The 19,090-nt window shown below is 50.9% G+C and overlaps 1 protein-coding gene across 1 annotated transcript in view; it reads right to left on the bottom strand.

Moving 5' to 3' along the window:
• PLXNA3 (plexin A3) overlaps window positions 1-19,090 on the bottom strand; it is a 460,104-nt gene that overhangs the window by 118,493 nt on the left and 322,521 nt on the right. The window contains exon 11 of the mRNA XM_069209502.1: window positions 6,313-6,409. Within this exon, the coding sequence (XP_069065603.1) occupies window positions 6,313-6,409 (97 nt within the window). The remainder of the gene's footprint in view (window positions 1-6,312; window positions 6,410-19,090) is intronic.

Below are 19,090 nucleotides of genomic sequence, written 5' to 3'. Positions count from 1 at the left end.
TTGGCGCAAAAATTCTCTGAAGATCAAACTACAAAAAAAAAAGACATACACAGTACAAAAAAGGATCAGAACTGTCCTCTCGAAATGTCCCCCACTTGCTGCCCAATGCTTCAGTTGTCTGTCATAATAATTATTAAAATTGTCTCTTTTTTGACTCAACCTTTTGGTGGCAAGCCAACGTACAGCACGTGAACATAGAAGACATTTATGCAGCCAAACCCAGGCTTACAGCCCAATGGTTTGCATATAAAATGAACACTCTGGTAGTAGATGAGGGAGGTAGTTACTGTGATGATGAGTGCGGATCCCTAGGCCCGAGTCCCGTATGAGTAGCCGTGGTTGGTAGACAAGAGGACTTACTCAAACTTCGCTGTATAACCGCCCCGTGGCCAGTTTCCGCTGCATGTGGCATGGCCTCTTGTAAGAGCCATGGAGGACAAGTTGTCCACTTAAAAAATGCTCTCGGTCGGTGCACAGTTCTCTTGGCCGCTGCGCAAGGTCTACTATACATGTCTCAACCGTATAGCGGGTATCGCAGGCGCCTTGACCAGTTCTGGCTGCTGGTGGTCAGACACCCCCTTGTGGACTTCCTGACGGATATGAATGATGGAACTGCCCGAGTGAACCTCACCATCCATACCACTTAGTGAATTATTGAATGTGATCAGACCACTCTATAATGCAGAAAGAACAGGGCTCTAAAAGGGTTGCATTGATTCCCAGGATGCTGTCATTAGACCTGTTGTACAAATACCGATGCTGTGGATAATACTTTGCCAATTTCACGATCACAAGCAATTTATCAGCTGTATGAATGCAATAAAGTTTATAACAAACTCCTGATGGCCTGACTGTTCCACCAGAGAAGATTACTCAGTTGTAGAAGGACATAAAATGCACATTTCTTTTTATTCTACATATTTTTCTTCACCACTGCTCAGGAATACTATTTATCGCATTAGCGACTCGTTTTGCACTATACGCATGCTGACCAGCATTGCATTATTCCTCCTCTTCGATCACAGAGGCACTGTTTTAAAGTCTTGAAATCTAGTCCATTCTCTCGCATCGATAGAGCTGCTGCTCCAAGGAAACAGCCAAACATCGTGCAGATACCCCCTAGAGTAAATGCAAGATCTCTTACAAGTGGTTTAAGGCTGGCAAACAAGAGAGAAAACAGCCAGAAAAAGAATTGTCAAAGCCAATAGGTCTGCCCTTGGCAAGCGTGCATTTCTTTTACAAGCATATGCAACATAATTAAAACAAATAAATATCAAATTAAGTGAAAATGCTGCCATCTAAATGTGGAGGGCCTATTCTTGTGTAGAAAAGATGTAAGACAACTCATTACAGTGGGAGGCCTTTCTTCAATGGTATTGTGAATTACACTTCACGTACTGACAGAAGCTAGGTCCTCCCTACAAAAAAAACTGTTCCAATGAAAACATGGCCTGAATGCTGAATTCACCTTTGCTTTGTTTTTTCTTTCCAATACAAATGTGAAACCCTACAGGCAGTGGGTGAGCTCAGCCGGTTAAAGCTGCCACATCCAAGATCACTTTACGACCTGAAAAGCAAAGGGCTGGCTCTGCCTTTCATCCTTCTCTTATCAATGTAAAGACTTCTACTAGTAGTTGGCTCCTGCCTGAAAAATGCAGTCTGGCTGCGTAACTATGTTGTCTTAATATGTGTCTTTTTCGGTCTTTTCAGATACCCGTTTTAAGGTCGAGCGAGCAAAGCGCTCAGTCCCTGTTATCTTTTTACAGGCTTGTAACCACACCCGTAGAGAGATAACAGACGTTGGTTCGTTGGCTTGTCTTTTAAAATTCGCTTGAGTTGATTAGTCAAAGGCATGCATATGTCATGCCTTTTCCGATATCTGGCCCTCCTCGAGCGCACCAGCCAACTACTGAAAACATACAAGCCTCCATGTTTTCAGTATGGTTTATGGACTACATTTTCTCTTTGCTTCATAGGTAGCGCGATCTCGCTGGGCAGTAGTCACGCGCTTTGTAGGACATTGATCCTGTTACATAGATAATTGCACTTTTGATGGCTACATGTATAATTGCACTTTTGCCGATATGTTTCACTGCAAGCAAACTTCTGTTTCTTTTTGTGTGTTTGCTTTGTGGCCGCGGGCTCGCTTATGTGAAATTTTTTATTTTCAGTTTATGTGGCAAGAAAAGTTCTGTTAGGAGCTTACAAAGTTAATAGCTCTAACTCGAGCAAACACGAGGCCCATTGCATTGCAAATGCTTGTTTCTTTGTTTTTACTGATTGATCCCAAATTCTGCATCTATTTTTATCTCTCAAGTTTGTATCTACTTATGTAGATGTCTTGTGCCTTTTGATTCTGCTTTTGAAAGTGACTGAATAATGATTATTGATTACCACTGACTGCAATAAAAAGTTACAGCATAAGAAAAATCTGCAGTATCAGTGTAGGCTGGGAGCTTCCTATTGTCACCCTTCTGTGACCCAAGTGAAAGGATGGCAGCTGCCCACCGGGCCCACCCAAGAGGCGCACGTGTGTGGCAGAGGTGGGCGTCCTGGGTGAAGGCGTGGGGAAGCTATTGGTCGTAGTGTCCCACTAGGCAATGTGAAAATTGTGAATTTTTACTGAAACCTGCTATATACAAGATAATTCAGAATATGATCATCACAGGAGCTTGAATTTAGTAAAACAAAGACAGTCCAAATGAAAGGAACCTGCAGGAATGTTGCAAGCCCTTGTAAATACACCCCTGGTACATGACGTTTGGATGCAACTTATTTAAGTATAGGGCTTTTATTTTATTTGTATTTATTTTTTAAATATGGAGCAACTGAGATCTGGCAGCTGTGCAAAGGAAGAATGACTAGACTGATGACAGGATGAAACGAACACATCCCATAACTGGCAAGTCATGCATGCATTTTAGGTCTTGTCTGCAGACCTTTAGCTATTTGATGATGATTACCTTTTGTGTACAATAGTGGGCTTTCAGCCCTCCCATTTCTTACCCTTGGCTTTCTTCTCAGTTTCATTTGCTTGCCTCTCATTCAATGGCTTTCCTTCCTTTTGTTGGGTTTATCCCTCCCCTGGAGTATAGCTTCCTTTCTATCCTTTTAACTGAATAACTTGCATCCTTCCACTGCTTATGTTCCAGGAACTACTTTTTTTCCCCTTCCCACGCTCCATGGCAGTGCATGTGTTTTCCTGCTCTCCCTTGTGTGCTGCTGCTTCTCTGCAAATACTCACCACCTGTCTGTGTTGCTCTCACCCTAACTCATCTGAGTCCCTTCCCTTCTGGATTTTTTTGCTTTTTATTTTCAACCCCCCAGCCACACCCCCGCCACCGCTCTGACAGCTTTGCCCTCCCATTCTCTTACCCGCTCCTCAGTTGCTCTCCAGTCCCTCTCAATTGCATTTTTTCAGGTTTTTTTGGTGGGTACAGCAGTTGCAATTTGCTACCAACCTGCTCTTCTCTCTTTGAAGCATTAGTTTGCAATTTTTTTTTTTAGGATTGGTGTCTGCCATCTTGAATCGGTAAATTCCATATCAAACAAGGGGTTGTGCTCCACTGTGCACACGTGCTTATGCACGGTAATGCATGTGTTTATGTACGTCGTCATGGTTGCAGCAGCCAATTGTTTTGCCTTTGCAAGGCTGTTCCGCATTGGCAAACAAGCATTGTCTTTTGCTCCTGCTGAACAATATCAGCAAAAGGCATTGGTAAAGCCAAAACACCAGGTACATCCATTGAAAGGCAAGGGCAGCAGGCTCTGCCAATGGCTGCACAAGCTCACTGGGAGCTTTACCTCAACACTTCAGTTTCACCAGTTTGATCAACACCCTCCTCTAAACAGTGGCGCGATACTCCACACTCTCTGGTCTGACCTGATACCAGGTCAGTAATCAGTTTGTCTCAGGATGAAGCTGTTCGATCGAAGAAAAGGTTGTGGTTGATAATATCACTGAGGTTACCAACTGTGTCCTTATGAAAGAATGCCTACCTAACACGAAGGGCCTGCAATGTGCAACCGGGCAAACACGTCTGTTGTCAGGCCGCATAAACACTTGACAAAGGTAAGTTATCGGAGGGGATATGGCGGAAAGTGTCTAATTGACATCAGAGTGAGCACAAATACTCATGGTGTGTGAAGTAACACAAACACCATCAGCCTGAATCCCAAGGCGGAGTCGTTCTCCCACCGCCACAGGGCGGGTTGTATGGTAGACTGGTTCGTGGGCCTAGTGCTAACCTTAGCAATTGTGACGGAAACAATTCCCAAGTCTGTCTCCAACAGGCAATCTACCAATAGAAAAAGAGACCATCTACACGGTCTAATGCTCTGAAGTAAAAGCATATTGATTAGGAAATCTCCCAGCCCAGTGCATACTGCCAAGCAGTAAAATTCTTCCAAGCTGAATAAACATGACCCAATTGTTAATGCAGGGTGAATCCACAAGCTTTTACAGCTAGAGTGGGCAGGGCAGGCACGGATGCCATAATGCCTTGGGTCCGCCCCCCCTCTCCGATTGCATGTCATGGCATCTATGCTGGCCTGAAATAAATGGAATTGAACTCTACTCACAAAGTGTGTGCATCAATCAGGAACACAGACCCACCTGCACTTCAGGAAATCCCTGAAGACATGGCTTTTTTCCACCCAACACCTGCCCTTCCTCAGCAAGGCCAAGAGTTACAGCTTATCCATCTTTGAGGTCTAGCGCTGGGAAGCCCCGTTGTTGGGGTAGCTATGCGCTCTATAATTCTCATAACTGATTCCATGGCTACAAAGCCTGGAGGCAGGGTGTGCTTTGTGTGAGTACAGGTTATACTTCTGTCATGGGAGCCTAGTGGTCTATCTCACTAGGTGGCTTTGAGCCGGGTGCCATCATTCCAGACAGGGGCAGGTCTATGGGACGCAGGGGGAGTGGTCTATTAGCAGTTCTGTAGGGTGGAGTTGTCACGTCTACGAAGGACATTTCTCAGTAGGCGGTTCAGGCCAGGATGTAGGTTGGAGTCTACAGGGATAATCTCCCACTAGGTAAGGCCCAGGTCACCAGTGAGGTGCATGATGTAGGTTGGAGTCTACAGGGATAATCTCCCAGGTCACCAGTAAAGTGACATGATGTAGGTTGGAGTCTACAGGGATAATCTCCCGATAGATAAGGCCCAGGTCACCAGTAAGGTGCATGATGTAGGTTGGAGTCTACAGGGATAATCTCCCGATAGGGCATCTCCCGATAGGTAAGGCCCAGTTCACCAGTAAGGTGCATGATGTAGGTTGGAGTCTATAGGGCTTATCTCTCGATAGGTAATGTCCAGGTCTCCAGTAAGGTGCATGATGTAGGTTGGAGTCTACAGGGATAATCTCCCGATAGGTAAGGCCCAGGTCACCAGTAAAGTGCATGATGTAGGTTGGAGTCTACAGGGATAATCTCCCGATAGGGCATCTCCCGATAGGTAAGGCCCAGTTCACCAGTAAGGTGCATGATGTAGGTTGGAGTCTACAGGGATAATCTCCCGATAGGGCATCTCCCGATAGGTAAGGCCCAGGTCTCCAGTAAGGTGCATGATGTAGGTTGGAGTCTACAGGGATAATCTCCCGATAGGTAAGGCCCAGGTCACCAGTAAGGTGCATGATGTAGGTTGGAGTCTACAGGGATAATCTCCCGATAGGTAAGGCCTAGGTCACCAGTAAGGTGCATGATGTAGGTTGGAGTCTACAGGGATAATCTCCCGATAGGTAAGGCCTAGGTCACCAGTAAGGTGACGAGTACAGCCCTGCAGGAGACAGGAAAAGAGGTCTGCAGACAGCAGAGGTCAGTTTACAGTGGGGCAGGGGGCTTCCAATGACAGTTAAGGTAACAGGTACAGAGAAGACGCAGGTCTGAAGACGAGGAGATGGGTCTTTTTTGGACAACATACAAGTCAGAGGAGGAGAGGGGAAAGCTACAGCTTGGGCAGATCTACAAAGGCCGGGACCTTCTACAAAGCAGGAAGTGCAGACGAGTGGTCTTCTGGGTGAGTGTGGGGGAAGGACGGTCAAATCTGTGAAGGGAGGGGAGCGCTTCAGACTAGAAAGAGGTCAGCAGAGAGGGAGAAGGGAAACCTACTGACTTCAATAGACTGTCTTTAGTAGGGCGGTCGAAGGAGAGGCACTAAATGCAGAACATTGATGCCTTAAGTTCTGGAAAATGTACATGTGGCTTGGATTTCCACCGTGGCAACCCGTGTCTGGGTTTCTGTTCCACGCACATCTAAGCAAGTCTGTAAAGAATTGGGCACGCGTCTGATGGTAAGGCAAGACCAAACGTACCTCTGAAATTCGCTGGTTTGTCGATGTAAAAGTCTCCGTCCCACACGATGGAGAAGTCCACGGAAATATCACCAGATTCATCCCCTTCATACACGTACTGCAAGAGACCACAAGATCAGAAATTACTGTTATCAATAGTGAACTTTGAGACATTCAACCTCGCCTTTTTCACCTTCATATACATACTGACACAGCAAGTCGACGCCCCAAGTAACAAGCATTGGCAAAGCCAACAGGACCGGCCTGTATTTGCTAACTGGGCCAATCAATCAATCATGGATTTGTAGAGCGCGGCTACTCACCCGTGAGGGTCTCAAGGCACTGGAGGCATGTGAAAATTCGGTGCGCTTGTGCTACCTGCATGAGGGCAGACAAGCACATTAAAAACAGACCAGGTGGCTTGCCAATCCTGTGAATCTAATGGGCAAAAACATGGCTTTAGATAGAGAATGCATACAGGAGATAAAGAACTGTGTGTGACTAACGGTGTAATGAGTGAATGTACTTTCAGGTGTGAAATAGTCCTTAATGCTTTCCAATGGAAGCAGTTCCTAAAAGGTGGAATGATGGACAAAACAGAGACCAGCATGAACAGAACAAGAAATGCTCCTTTGGGTGGATCTAAAGCCTGCCTTATTTATATTTTGAAGAAGCGGCAATAATACGTCCCGGGTGCGCTGTCAAGCCAGACCTAAATACTTTGGTACTCGAGGCCCACTGCCAGACCCATCCACTGGAGTTTAGAATAATGCACAGCATGTGAATCTACAAAAGAATTGCTCTTCTCCTTGCTGCTCAGCTTGGGCCAGGAAGTCGCACGCAGTCATCGTGTGGCTGATTTTGCAGCTAGGCAGTGAGCTGAGCAGGCCGGATGTTGTTCTTGGCGCAGTGTCATTCTCAGTAACCACAACATGTCTTTTTAATAAAGTTAGCGCTTCTTTTTGTATCAGAAGTGGTCCAGACGCCTGCTTAACCAATGGACTTGAGAATTTGGGGGTCTTTTCATCTCAACTTGATTTGAATGTTGATGTTATTTACCTTCGGCCACAAGTATAATAATCCAGTGCCCGGCAAAGCCAAAGGAGACACAAGTATAACAATCCAGTGCCCGGCAAAGCCAAAGGAGACACAAGTATAATAATCCAGTGCCCAGCAAAGCCAAAGGAGACACGAGTATAATAATCCAGTGCCCGGCAAAGCCAAAGGAGACAACTGTATAATAATCCAGTGCCCGGCAAAGCCAAAGGAGACACAAGTATAATAATCCAGTGCCCGGCAAAGCCAAAGGAGACAACTGTATAATGATCCAGTGCCCGGCAAAGCCAAAGGAGACACCTGTATAATAATCCAGTGCCCGGCAAAGCCAAAGGAGACACCCGTATAATAATCCAGTGCCTGGAAAAGCCAAAGGAGACACAAGTATAATAACCCAGTGCCCGGCAAAGCCAAAGGAGACACAAGTATAATAATCCAGTGCCTGGCAAAGCCAAAGGAGACAACTGTATAATGATCCAGTGCCCGGCAAAGCCAAAGGAGACACAAGTATAATAATCCAGTGCCCGGCAAAGCCAAAGGAGACAACTGTATAATGATCCAGTGCCCGGCAAAGCCAAAGGAGACACAAGTATAATAATCCAGTGCGCGGCAAAACCAAAGGAGACAACTGTATAATAATCCAGTGCCCGGCAAAGCCAAAGGAGACACAAGTATAATAATCCAGTGCCCGGAAAAGCCAAAGGAGACACATGTATAATAATCTAGTACCAAACAAAGCCAAAGGAGACGAATGTATAGCAATCCAGTGCCCAGCAAAGCCAAAGGAGACACAAGTATAATAATCCAGTGCCCGGCAAAGCCAAAGGAGACACCTGTATAGTAATCCAGTGCCCAGCAAAGCCAAAGGAGACACCTGTATAGTAATCCAGTGCCAAGCACAACCAAAGTTGACACCTGTATAATAATCCAGTGCCCATCAAACCCAAAGGAGACACCTGTATAATAATCCAGTGCCAAGCACAACCAAAGGCGACACCTGTATAATCCAGTGTGCAGCAAAGACACAGAGGCCAAATGTAAACAGCAGCAATGCCATTATGAAATAATACTAGGCCTGGGTGCAGCTCCTGGATGGTTATTTCAGAGCCCAGGTGTTGGGGCCTGTAGAGACCATCACCAGCAGTCAGCGGCCTGCCCACGCGTCGTCTTACACCCTTCACCCGCACACGGACTGACCTCTTCCAGGAGAGCTTCACGCTTGGATAAGTCGTCCTCAGATGGTTTTGAGAGGAGTAAAAGCTCAGGTCGAACTGTGCTGCCAGTACACCACCGGGCAACACTGGCTCCAGGATGCCAGGGAGATCCCTTCAGAAGCAAAGCGCTTGCGGACAGGATCCCAGTGTGCCACTTGGGTCACAAACAAACTTTGGGAAGACGAGATTTATTCATCTGTCCTCGGGGCCTCAAGGAGTGCCATTAAGCTGAGTAACACCTGGTCCCTGGGAGCATTCATTTTATTGAGAAGTTGCTGTAGTGCATCATGAACTTAGGAAGAGGATGAGGACGTTTTACGTGGAACATGAAAAACCAAGAGACGGGGTACACTTAAATGGGGGGGGGGGAGAGAAAAAGCTTCCTAGGTTTGATCAATGAAAGGAGACAGTGAATGATGACCTCATTTGTAAGGATGAAACCAAGGAGCAGAGTTGTTCATGGCAGTAAGAAGTGTGCTTGTGGGTGTTTCTTGGACAAAGTTTGGGAAACAGAAGTCTGTGAAAAAAGCGAGGAAAGGTCCGGTCCTTCTAAGATCATAAGGAAGGAGTCCAGGTCGCAGTCGCTGCTCCTGCGAGGGGCAGCCTTCTGGCTAGAGAGCTCCGCAGTTTGAGGGTCTCAAGGTGCACGAGTCCTTGTTCTTAAGCCACGGGATGTGCCTGAGATGGTGATGACTTTGGCTAACTAGGGATGGACTGTTGTCATTCAGAGCCTGGTCAGTGCGAGGCAGGGTTTGGAGCGAATCCTAGCTGGGTGAGAGGGCTTAGCGCGGGCCAAAGTGCAGGAATTATGAGGCTGAAGTGCTACTGAATAGTAACACCGCCTGCACTTTAAGAGCCAAGAGAGAGCATGGTTGGTTTGTGGTTGTTACATCATTCGAGCGCCACTTCAGCTGCTGCCAGGGGTTCCCAAGCTGTGTGCCACAGCACCCCCATGCGCCATGCCAGTCTGTGGGGCTGCTGTTCTGGCAGTCAGTCCCCAAATGCCCAACCCAAGATATGGAGGTGGACGCAGGACAAGGCTTCTCTCACCACGGGGAGCCTCAGGGGACCCCACTCCCTCACTTCTGAAAGTCTGCAGCCCTGCCACTCTCTGGAAGGGGCTGGGTGGGATCAGACAAGTCCCAGCTCCGAAGATGAAAGCAATTCTAATTAGAGCTTCTGTAGAAGCCATGCAGATCCTCATCACATAGGACCGGAGAGCATCACAGCATCCGCGCTAGTCGCACAAGGCTTGCTGGATGGGTGAAGAGAGAAGTCAATACGTCTCTCCTTAGACGATGTGGAAACCACCAAAGGGTTTTCAGCCAACACGCCTGCATGAGGAGTTGACATGGGTGGCAGCCTCCGGTGTCCATCGCATACACAGAAGTGCAATGAAAAACGAATGCACCCTAAGCAGAATGTGCAGCTGCCGCCCCCAGGGTCCCATACTGCACATGAATTCATAGATCGTAGGCCGAGTAGGGGACAGTCGAAGAGTAGGGTCTCCCTGTGCCTCAGTCTGTGTTAAGCCCTTGTTCATACACCGACCTCCTCAGGTCCTACAGAACCTGTTCGTCACATGATCCATGTCTTCATCCGCGTCCATCATCTTCACCCCATTGCCCGTCTGTGCTCCAGCAGGTAGGTCTAGACAACCAACATTCAATGCTTTGACATGGCTGCCAAGCTAATTCTGCAACCAGAGGCACTGAAGGAAGGCTGGTGCGCCAACCACCTGTTCCTGCGGGAACAGAGGACATTCCGAGAAGGTGAGACGGTCATCCTGATGCAGGGCTGCTCGGCCTAGCGCCAGTGGGCTCACGGATACCTTCCGGCACCAAGCGGCCTTCGCTCAAGCCCCGGTGAGTGAAAAGGTGCATTTAAAGGTCTGTTGAAGGGTTTCATGACTCCCAGATGCCCATCCTAGCAACCAAACAGTTGTTTCTTTCCAAGCTCTGCTTATTACATTTTCAACTTTATGTAATCCAAATGAAAAACAAAAGTCACAACAGAGACCGTATTGTATGTGCATCCTGAAAATTAAAAAAACACAACCTTCAGTCTGGTTGAGGTACAGCCAATACTGGCATAATGGTTCTTTGGGGGGGCTGCACCATACTCCCCCGAGGTCTATTTACTAGGTGTAGCTGGTCTACCGATATGAAAGTCATCCCCTGCCAGGGGCCCCAAACCTTAGTGTGTTTCTGTGGGCAGCCTCTTGGCTTGACACTCCTCTGTCACTGAGCAGTAGCCCATACCCGTAAGTCACCTGTAGAAGGGGGGAGCCCCTCTAGGCCTCCAGTGGCTGGCTATATCTCGCTTTGGCAAGCATGCATCCAGTACTTATCTAATGTTCCTTCCCACGGTGACACCCTGAGAACAGTCATCTGGTGGGTCTCTCAAACGGTACAGCCCACTGTCGATTCTACTGCATCAAGAATTTTGGCCCCAGATATTCGGATAAATGGGCAATCCCAAATCACATGCAACATGCTGCCTATGACAGAACTAAATCTAAGGCCTATGGGTCCCCACCCTTCCTCCAGCTTCAACAATCTGTGTGGGGTGAAGTAAACCTTATAGAAATACTTATATCGGGGTTACCAACTGTCCAGCTGCCATCTCAGCTTCTGTCCAACCTTCATCACCCAACTCCCCCAAGTCCGCGTCCCATTTTTCTTTTAGTGACACCATTGGGTCAGGGACAGTCACTACCTGGTGTTTGATACAGAGTTTTCTCCAATGACTCCCATAGTGGGCTTGGGCTCCAATGGGTTAAACTCCGGGAACTGGGCCCGAGCGGCTTCTATAAATTTCCAAGACATGTCGTCGTTGCAGATAGACGCAGAACTGGTACCTGTGGAGCCCAAATTCTGCTGTCAATTGGTCAAAAGAGAACATGTAGTTCAAACGTCACACACCTTCGAGAGTCCCAACCGGTCCCAAGTCCTAGCTCCCTGCATCTTCACCCAGCCAGGACCCGGGCCTCAGCAGTGTTTCACAGTCCCCCCCCTTGTTCCATTCCATCCATTTTCGGGCAAAGCTCCGGGGGGAAGGTGGGGGTGTTACACCCCTCCAAAAATGTATTCTGTACTAAATAGTTGGGTACAAGTGCTTTCAGTTGGGTATGGTGAAGCCGGTCGGATTTCCACTGATATTTTTACACGCCCACACTGACAAAAATACAGACTCTCTCTTCTCTGTTTTGAAGGGCTTAAAAAATATTGATTAGTTTGAAAAATATTGTGTTTTAATTACCCCTAACAATCCACACTCCTTTCTCTTTCCACAGCCCCTCAAGCCCCCCTCATCTCCTGCTTCTCAAATAATGTGCTTTACAAGATGTCCCAAGGTGATTGATGGGAAACCTGAAGCTTCCTCTTCCCCCCCCCCGCCCCCACACTCCTACTGACCCAGGTACGCCCCTGTTTTTTACCTCGATGTCTCCAGCTACCACTGCTGCTGTTGTGAGAAAGCTCGTGCCCGTCTCATTAACCCTTCCTGCACACACATGCACCTCAATGCGCGTGCACGCAGCCTCCAGGGAGGCAACTTTTGACTTCGGTGTACTCCAGTTTGGATGCACCATTTGCACTCCTTTCCTCTAGCTGTAGCATACAAAATGCTGCTACAACCTGTGACCCGCTGAACAAAACAGTTTCGAAAATCCTCAGGTATATTTTTGTAAAAAATTAAGATCTTGTTGTCGAATTTATCTACCACTCACCCCTGGAGGGCTAGGTACAGCCCAGGGGTGGGGCGGTGTGCGCGTGACATCAGCAGTTGAAGTTAGGGGGGTGTTGGGGTGTGATCTATCGCGGTCTCCCTCTTCCACTTGCAGCTGATGAAGACTCTATTAGGGGTTAAAAAGAACAGGAATGAACTGCGGAGGTCTCGGAGGTTACTCTGGAAAAGCTGCCCCCTGGTCGCCATGGAAACAGACGAGGTCTGTAACATCTCTTCGTTGCTTAGCAACCGTCTCCTCTTCCCCCATCGCGAGGGGACTTTTCCATGTCTCTCTCCCTCCGGGGAAGGCAGCGTCACGTCTGGACTAAAATGGAGGCACTCGGGGGGCCGGAGGCGTCCATCTCTGGGGGGCGGGGCGGCCATTGTGCGGGTCACTGTGCCCGGCTCCTGCCCTCTCCGCGGCGGGCACTGAATGGAAAGGGCAGACATTTCATCCTCGGGGGAGCACAATAAAAGAGCGCTTATCTGCTCTCCGCAGGGACGTCGGGGCGCTGTGCGTGGATAAAGAGCAGCATCATTCACTGGGCTGTGCAGCGGGGAGGGGGCACCAGCACCGTCCTGTCTCCACCCCACCCCCTCGGCAATGGCGGGGGCTAAGCGGAGAGCTCATGCCCTCCTATGACCAATGCATGTTCCTCACCCAGTGAGGGGGCGCTAAGCGGAGAGCTCATGCCCTCCTATGACCAATGCATGTTCCTCACCCAGTGAGGGGGCGCTAAGCGGAGAGCCCGTGCCGTCATATGACCAATGCATGTTCCTCACCCAGGGAGGGGGCGCTAAGCAGAGAGCCCATGCCCTCCTATGACCAATGCATGCTCCTCACCCGGGGAGGGGGCGTTAAGCGGAGAGCCCATGCCCTCCTATGACCGATGCATGCTCCTCACCACGGAAAGGGACGCTAAGCGGAGAGCCCATGCCCTCCTGTGACCAATGTATGCTCCTCACCCGGGGAGGGGGCGTTAAGCGAAGAGCCCATGCCCTCCTGTGACCAATGTATGCTCCTCACCCGGGGAGGGGGCGTTAAACGGAGAGCTCATGCCCTCCTATGACCAATGCATGTTCCTCACCCAGGGAGGGGGCGCTAAGCAGAGAGCCCATGCCCTCCTATGACCAATGCATGCTCCTCACCCGGGGAGGGGGCGCTAAGCGGAGAGCCCATGCCCTCCTGTGACCAATGTATGCTCCACACCCGGGGAGGGGGCGTTAAGCGGAGAGCCCATGCCCTCCTATGACCGATGCATGCTCCTCACCACGGAAGGGGACTCTAAGCGGAGAGCCCATGCCCTCCTGTGACCAATGTATGCTCCTCACCCGGGGAGGGGGCGTTAAGCGAAGAGCCCATGCCCTCCTGTGACCAATGTATGCTCCTCACCCGGGGAGGGGGCGTTAAGTGAAGAGCCCATGCCCTCCTGTGACCAATGTATGCTCCTCACCCGGGGAGGGGGCGTTAAGCGGAGAGCCCATGCCCTCCTATGACCGATACATGCTCCTCACCACGGAAGGGGACTCTAAGAGGAGAGCCCGTGCCCTCCTATAACCGATGCATGTTCCTCACCCGGGGAGGGGGCGCTAAGCAGAGTGCCCGTACCCTCCTATGACCGATGCACGCTCCTCACCCGGGGAGGGGGCACTAAGTGGAGAGCTCTTCCCTACCTATGACCAATGCATGTTCCTCACCCGGGGAGGGGGCGCTAAGTGAAGAGCTCATGCCCTCCTATGACCAATGCATGCTCCTCACCCGGGGAGGGGGCGCTAAGCGGAGAGCCCATGCCCTCCTGTGACCAATGTATGCTCCACACCCGGGGAGGGGGCGTTAAGCGGAGAGCCCATGCCCTCCTATGACCGATGCATGCTCCTCACCACGGAAGGGGACTCTAAGCGGAGAGCCCATGCCCTCCTGTGACCAATGTATGCTCCTCACCCGGGGAGGGGGCGTTAAGCGAAGAGCCCATGCCCTCCTGTGACCAATGTATGCTCCTCACCCGGGGAGGGGGCGTTAAGCGAAGAGCCCATGCCCTCCTGTGACCAATGTATGCTCCTCACCCGGGGAGGGGGCGTTAAGCGGAGAGCCCATGCCCTCCTATGACCGATGCATGCTCCTCACCACGGAAGGGGACTCTAAGCGGAGAGCCCGTGCCCTCCTATAACCGATGCATGTTCCTCACCCGGGGAGGGGGCGCTAAGCAGAGTGCCCGTACCCTCCTATGACCGATGCACGCTCCTCACCCGGGGAGGGGGCACTAAGTGGAGAGCTCTTCCCTACCTATGACCAAGGCATGTTCCTCACCCGGGGAGGGGGCGCTAAGTGAAGAGCTCATGCCCTCCTATGACCAATGCATGCTCCTCACCCGGGGAGGGGGCGCTAAGCGGAGAGCCCATGCCCTCCTGTGACCAATGCACGCTCCTCACCCGGGGAGGGGGCGTTAAGAAGAGAGCCAGTGCCCTCCTGTGACCAATGCACGCTCCTCACCCAGTGGCGGGAAGGGGGGGGTGGGGGGGTGGGGGAGGGCGCTAAGCCCATGCCCTCCTATGACCAATGCACCCAGTTTCGGTCCTTTGGTAACCACACGGACGGACAAAGTCTGGGCCCAGTGTTTTTTATTCGCACCCGAATACTTGAAACCCACCCCTTGCTCCTGGGGTCCTCTGTGAGCCCCCTGCCAGGGCAGCAGTGTTCAGTAACACATGGTAGGGCCCCGCCGGCCCATAACTCTCTCTCCCTAGGGTTGATGGTGACCCCCCATCTCCACTGCCTTCGTAGACGTAAGAAGGGGGCTACAGTCTGCTGCCAAGAAATAAATCCATCCGCACCGGCTGTCCCCTCATATGGAGAGGGCCTGGCGAGTGTATAGTTTTACAAGCCCCTGAAGAACAGGAGGGTGGCCGGCTGATTGAATTAAATCTGTCCAGCAGCAGGGGTCAGGGGGTAATGGGCGACCTCTGGCCTCCGAGGGCTCGTTGAAGTGCGCTGCTCCATTAGCGCACCTCGCAGGGGCCATTATCCAGACGACAGCCTGTCCTGACCCCTCTCCGTGGGCCCTGGGCCTGTGATGGGCAGACCCTCTGTGCCGCGAGGGGAGGCCTGAAGGACAGACCGAGAGCCTGTGGGGCACCCCACAGAGCCGACCGAGAGCCACTGGGGCTCCGCACAGAACCGACCGAGAGCCACTGGGGCTCCGCACAGAACCGACCGAGAGCCACTGGGGCTCCGCACAGAGCCGACCGAGAGCCACTGGGGCTGTGGGACACCTCACAGAGCAGACCGAGAGCCTGTGGGGCACCCACAGAGCCGACCAAGAGCCACTGGGGCTCCGCACAGAAACGACCGAGAGCCACTGGGGCTACGCACAGGGCCGACCGAAAGACACTGGGGCTGTGAGACACCTCACAGAGCAGACCGGGGCGCCCCACAGAGCAGACCGAGAGACACTGGGGCTGTGAGACACCTCACAGAGCAGACAGTCACCGGGGCGCCCCACAGAGCAGACCGAGAGCCCCTGGGGATGTGGGACACCTCAGAGCAGACCGAGAGCCACTGGGGCTCCGCACAGAGCAGACCGAGAGCCACTGGGGCTGTGGGACACCTCACAGAGCAGACCGAGAGCCACTGGGGCTGTGGGACACCTCACAGAGCAGACAGTCACCGGGGCGCCCCACAGAGCAGACCGAGAGCCCCTGGGGATGTGGGACACCTCACAGAGCAGACAGTCACAGGGGCGCCCCACAGAGCAGACCGAGAGCCCCTGGGGATGTGGGACACCTCAGAGCAGACCGAGAGCCACTGGGGCTCCGCACAGAGCAGACCGAGAGCCACTGGGGCACTCAGCAGAACAGACCCAGAGGCACTGGAGCTGCGGGGCACCCTGGAATATCAGAAAACAACCTATGCAAAAAAAAAAAAACTCTGCTAGGTTGTGAGAACATCCAGACTTCTGAAAAACAGTCAATGGTTTATTATTGATGAGCTTAAGAATATCACCAGCTCAACTTACTAGAGTTCATAGGCAGTGAAATCAAGACTACAACTGAGCATCCAATGCTAGAATAAAGGCGCAGACTCCAAAGGATTCCGAACTACAAGTGTGGAAAGAAGTGATTTATTTATAAGGTTCTCCAGTGATTTATTCATTTAAGTCTCTGTAAACGAAAACTATTGAAGACTCGTGGCTCTGGACTGAGGTATAGTGCAAACATATCTTGGCTAACAAAGCAATCTTTATTTTTCTGTGCAATGCAGAGGATGTTCGCCATGAAAATGCACCAGGTGGCAACAACCCTAATGAAATCAGGGAGCTTCTCACCTTCTAAAGAGAGAAGGATTACAGTCCTCACTCTTTAGTTTCTCCAGGGCAGGTGGTCAAAGTGTAACAATGTGCAGTACAAGAGCTTAGGATAAGTGAGAGGAGTGAAACCTCAAGGAATCATTACTTCCAATCTAACAAAAGGCTCTGGGATCCACTGACTGACAGCCTGGCACTACCTACCACTTCTGTGAAGGTGAATAGGCCAAGAGGCCTTTAGAAAGGAGGTTGCACTTCAGAAAAACTACCTCCACAACACAGCTTTTGTAGAAGATAGCGGCGGTGTCCAAGGTATTCGTGTGAGCGCTACTCTGGAGAGTTTCGAAGTTCAGAGCTTGGCCAACAAGGTCCGCTGACAATAGAGGTGGTTTGCAGATGGAAATCCTGTGCCCGAAAGACCATTTGCCCATTGGCGGTGCCCTGTGCTAGAGAAGTACTGGCACCCTTGCCGGGTGCTAGGTTCCTGTCCAGGAAGGACCTGGCCTGGCAGTTCCACCCAGACTCTTCCCATGGGGAGCACGGTCAAGACTGATTTGCATCCGGCTGGGTCCAAACTGGGGTGGGGTGGCGAACAAAATAACGATGGATTAAACCCAGATCGGTGACTGGGGTGAGCGTTTGAAAAGTCTCAACACTCCGTCCATCATTTTATTTTGTGGTGTTGCCCCTTACCGGGCCACCTGCCCGCCGACAGCCGTGTGCCGTCTCGGCTGGTCCTGCCACCTAGGTTTGGCTGAATTCTACTCATCTTTGGAAACCTGAACAAAATAAATAGTTATTAATGCTGAGATAACTAGTGAAATGTAAAAGTTGCTTCACAAACAAATAAACGGCAGGTTAAAATCACAGATGCTCAGTGGGAGCTGCCTCTGCTACAACACAGCCCTGGAAGGTGGTACCATCAGTGGCGACCCAGACCTCCCACTTGATATGAAGATGGAGGACTGTAATTACGCTGGAGGTTTTGAGGTCCTCGTGCGGTTTCCCCTCCATCCCTCCTGAGGTTGACATACTGTATTACTACAAAGGCTGGGGTCGTTTTACCGTCGGCTGAGCAGCCACTCCCGATGGTGAATGAAATTACCAAGACAGGACATCAATAAGGCGAGGTGAAAGCTTTCGAGGGTAAATCAAAGCGCGGATGCTAGAAAGAAGAGTGCATCAGAGAGCCCTGGTGGACCCGCACTTCAAAGGCCAGGGAGCCCACTCAAAGGCCAGGGAGCCCACTCAAAGGCCAGGGAGCCCACTCAAAGGCCAGGGAGCCCACTCAAAGGCCAGGGAGCCCACTCAAAGGCCAGGGAGCCCACTCAAAGGCCAGGGTGCCCACTCAAAGGCCAGGGTGCCCACTCAAAGGCCAGGGTGCCCACTCAAAGGCCAGGGTGCCCACTCAAAGGCCAGGGTGCCCACTCAGCAGTGAGCTGGAAACACACTGTGTGGGGCACAATGGGGCACTCCGAGTGCCCTCAGAGCTGGGCATGGATGGGTGCAATCAACCGAGGTGGCAGTGCCTCACCAAGCACATTTCTGTGCATTCACATCTCCTCTACCTGTGCTCAGCTGGACTCTGCCCACTCCCATGTCACAACCTTAAAACTTGCTGGCGTGCAGTCTGCAAGTGCCAAAGTGAGCACGTGGTAGGTTTTTGTGTTCCCACTGAGATGTGTCCTGGCCGCTCCTTTACTGCTTTTGAGCTTGGAAACTTACCTTTAGATCAGTCCTTCTGGAGCTGATCAAAATTGAGCTTTTCCAGGCAAACACTTCATCGCCTCGTGCACAGCTTTGTAAAAATGGGTCCAATTAAAAAAAAATATCCCAGGTAGATGCATTGACTCTCCTGTTCCTCCCATCCTGACTTCTCTACTGGTCTCTAAAGCTCGTGGTGGTCTATGTTCTCATGTCTGAGGCGCTCCTGCTAAAAATGGGGCCCCAGGAGCTTTGTCCGCAATATTTAAAATACAACAAGGTTTCAGCACTAGTCAGTGAGATGGTGGGCTTTCCCAGTTTTACATGATTGTTGGTTCCTAGGTTTTCCTTATTGGTTAAAGCGGTGATTATCTTGAATCTATGGCTGCTTCAGGCCGGTCCAAGAACTCATCTCAGAGATGCTCAAACAAGGCCATGGGAGGAACCCACATGGGGTCAACAGAAACATTCAAAAAGTTCCCCCGGAAGAGCCCAAAAAGACCCTGTGGGGTTACAGAGGATACCAAGTGTCCCCTGAGGAGTCCACAGTAGACCATGTGGTTCCAAGGAGGGTAGTGACCATCCATGGAGGAGTCCGAGGTCCACCATGTGGACCTAAGCAGGGTGGGAAGGGTGCGGTCTGTAGTCACCGGTAGAAGGGTGAGGCTAAGCATGGTAGCAGGCATCGCCAGTGCTTAATTTGTAAAATAGTAAGTTACAGGGCCCTCGTCAGGAGGCCGGTCGCGTGCACCACCCATCGCCCCGGCCAGCGCTGCCAATGACAGTACCAAATAC

Source organism: Pleurodeles waltl, chromosome 10 (genome assembly GCF_031143425.1).
Source record: "Pleurodeles waltl isolate 20211129_DDA chromosome 10, aPleWal1.hap1.20221129, whole genome shotgun sequence".
NCBI lineage: Eukaryota > Metazoa > Chordata > Amphibia > Caudata > Salamandridae > Pleurodeles > Pleurodeles waltl.
Note: the sequence above shows the minus strand (reverse complement) of the source record. Positions and strands in the feature narration are given on the sequence as shown.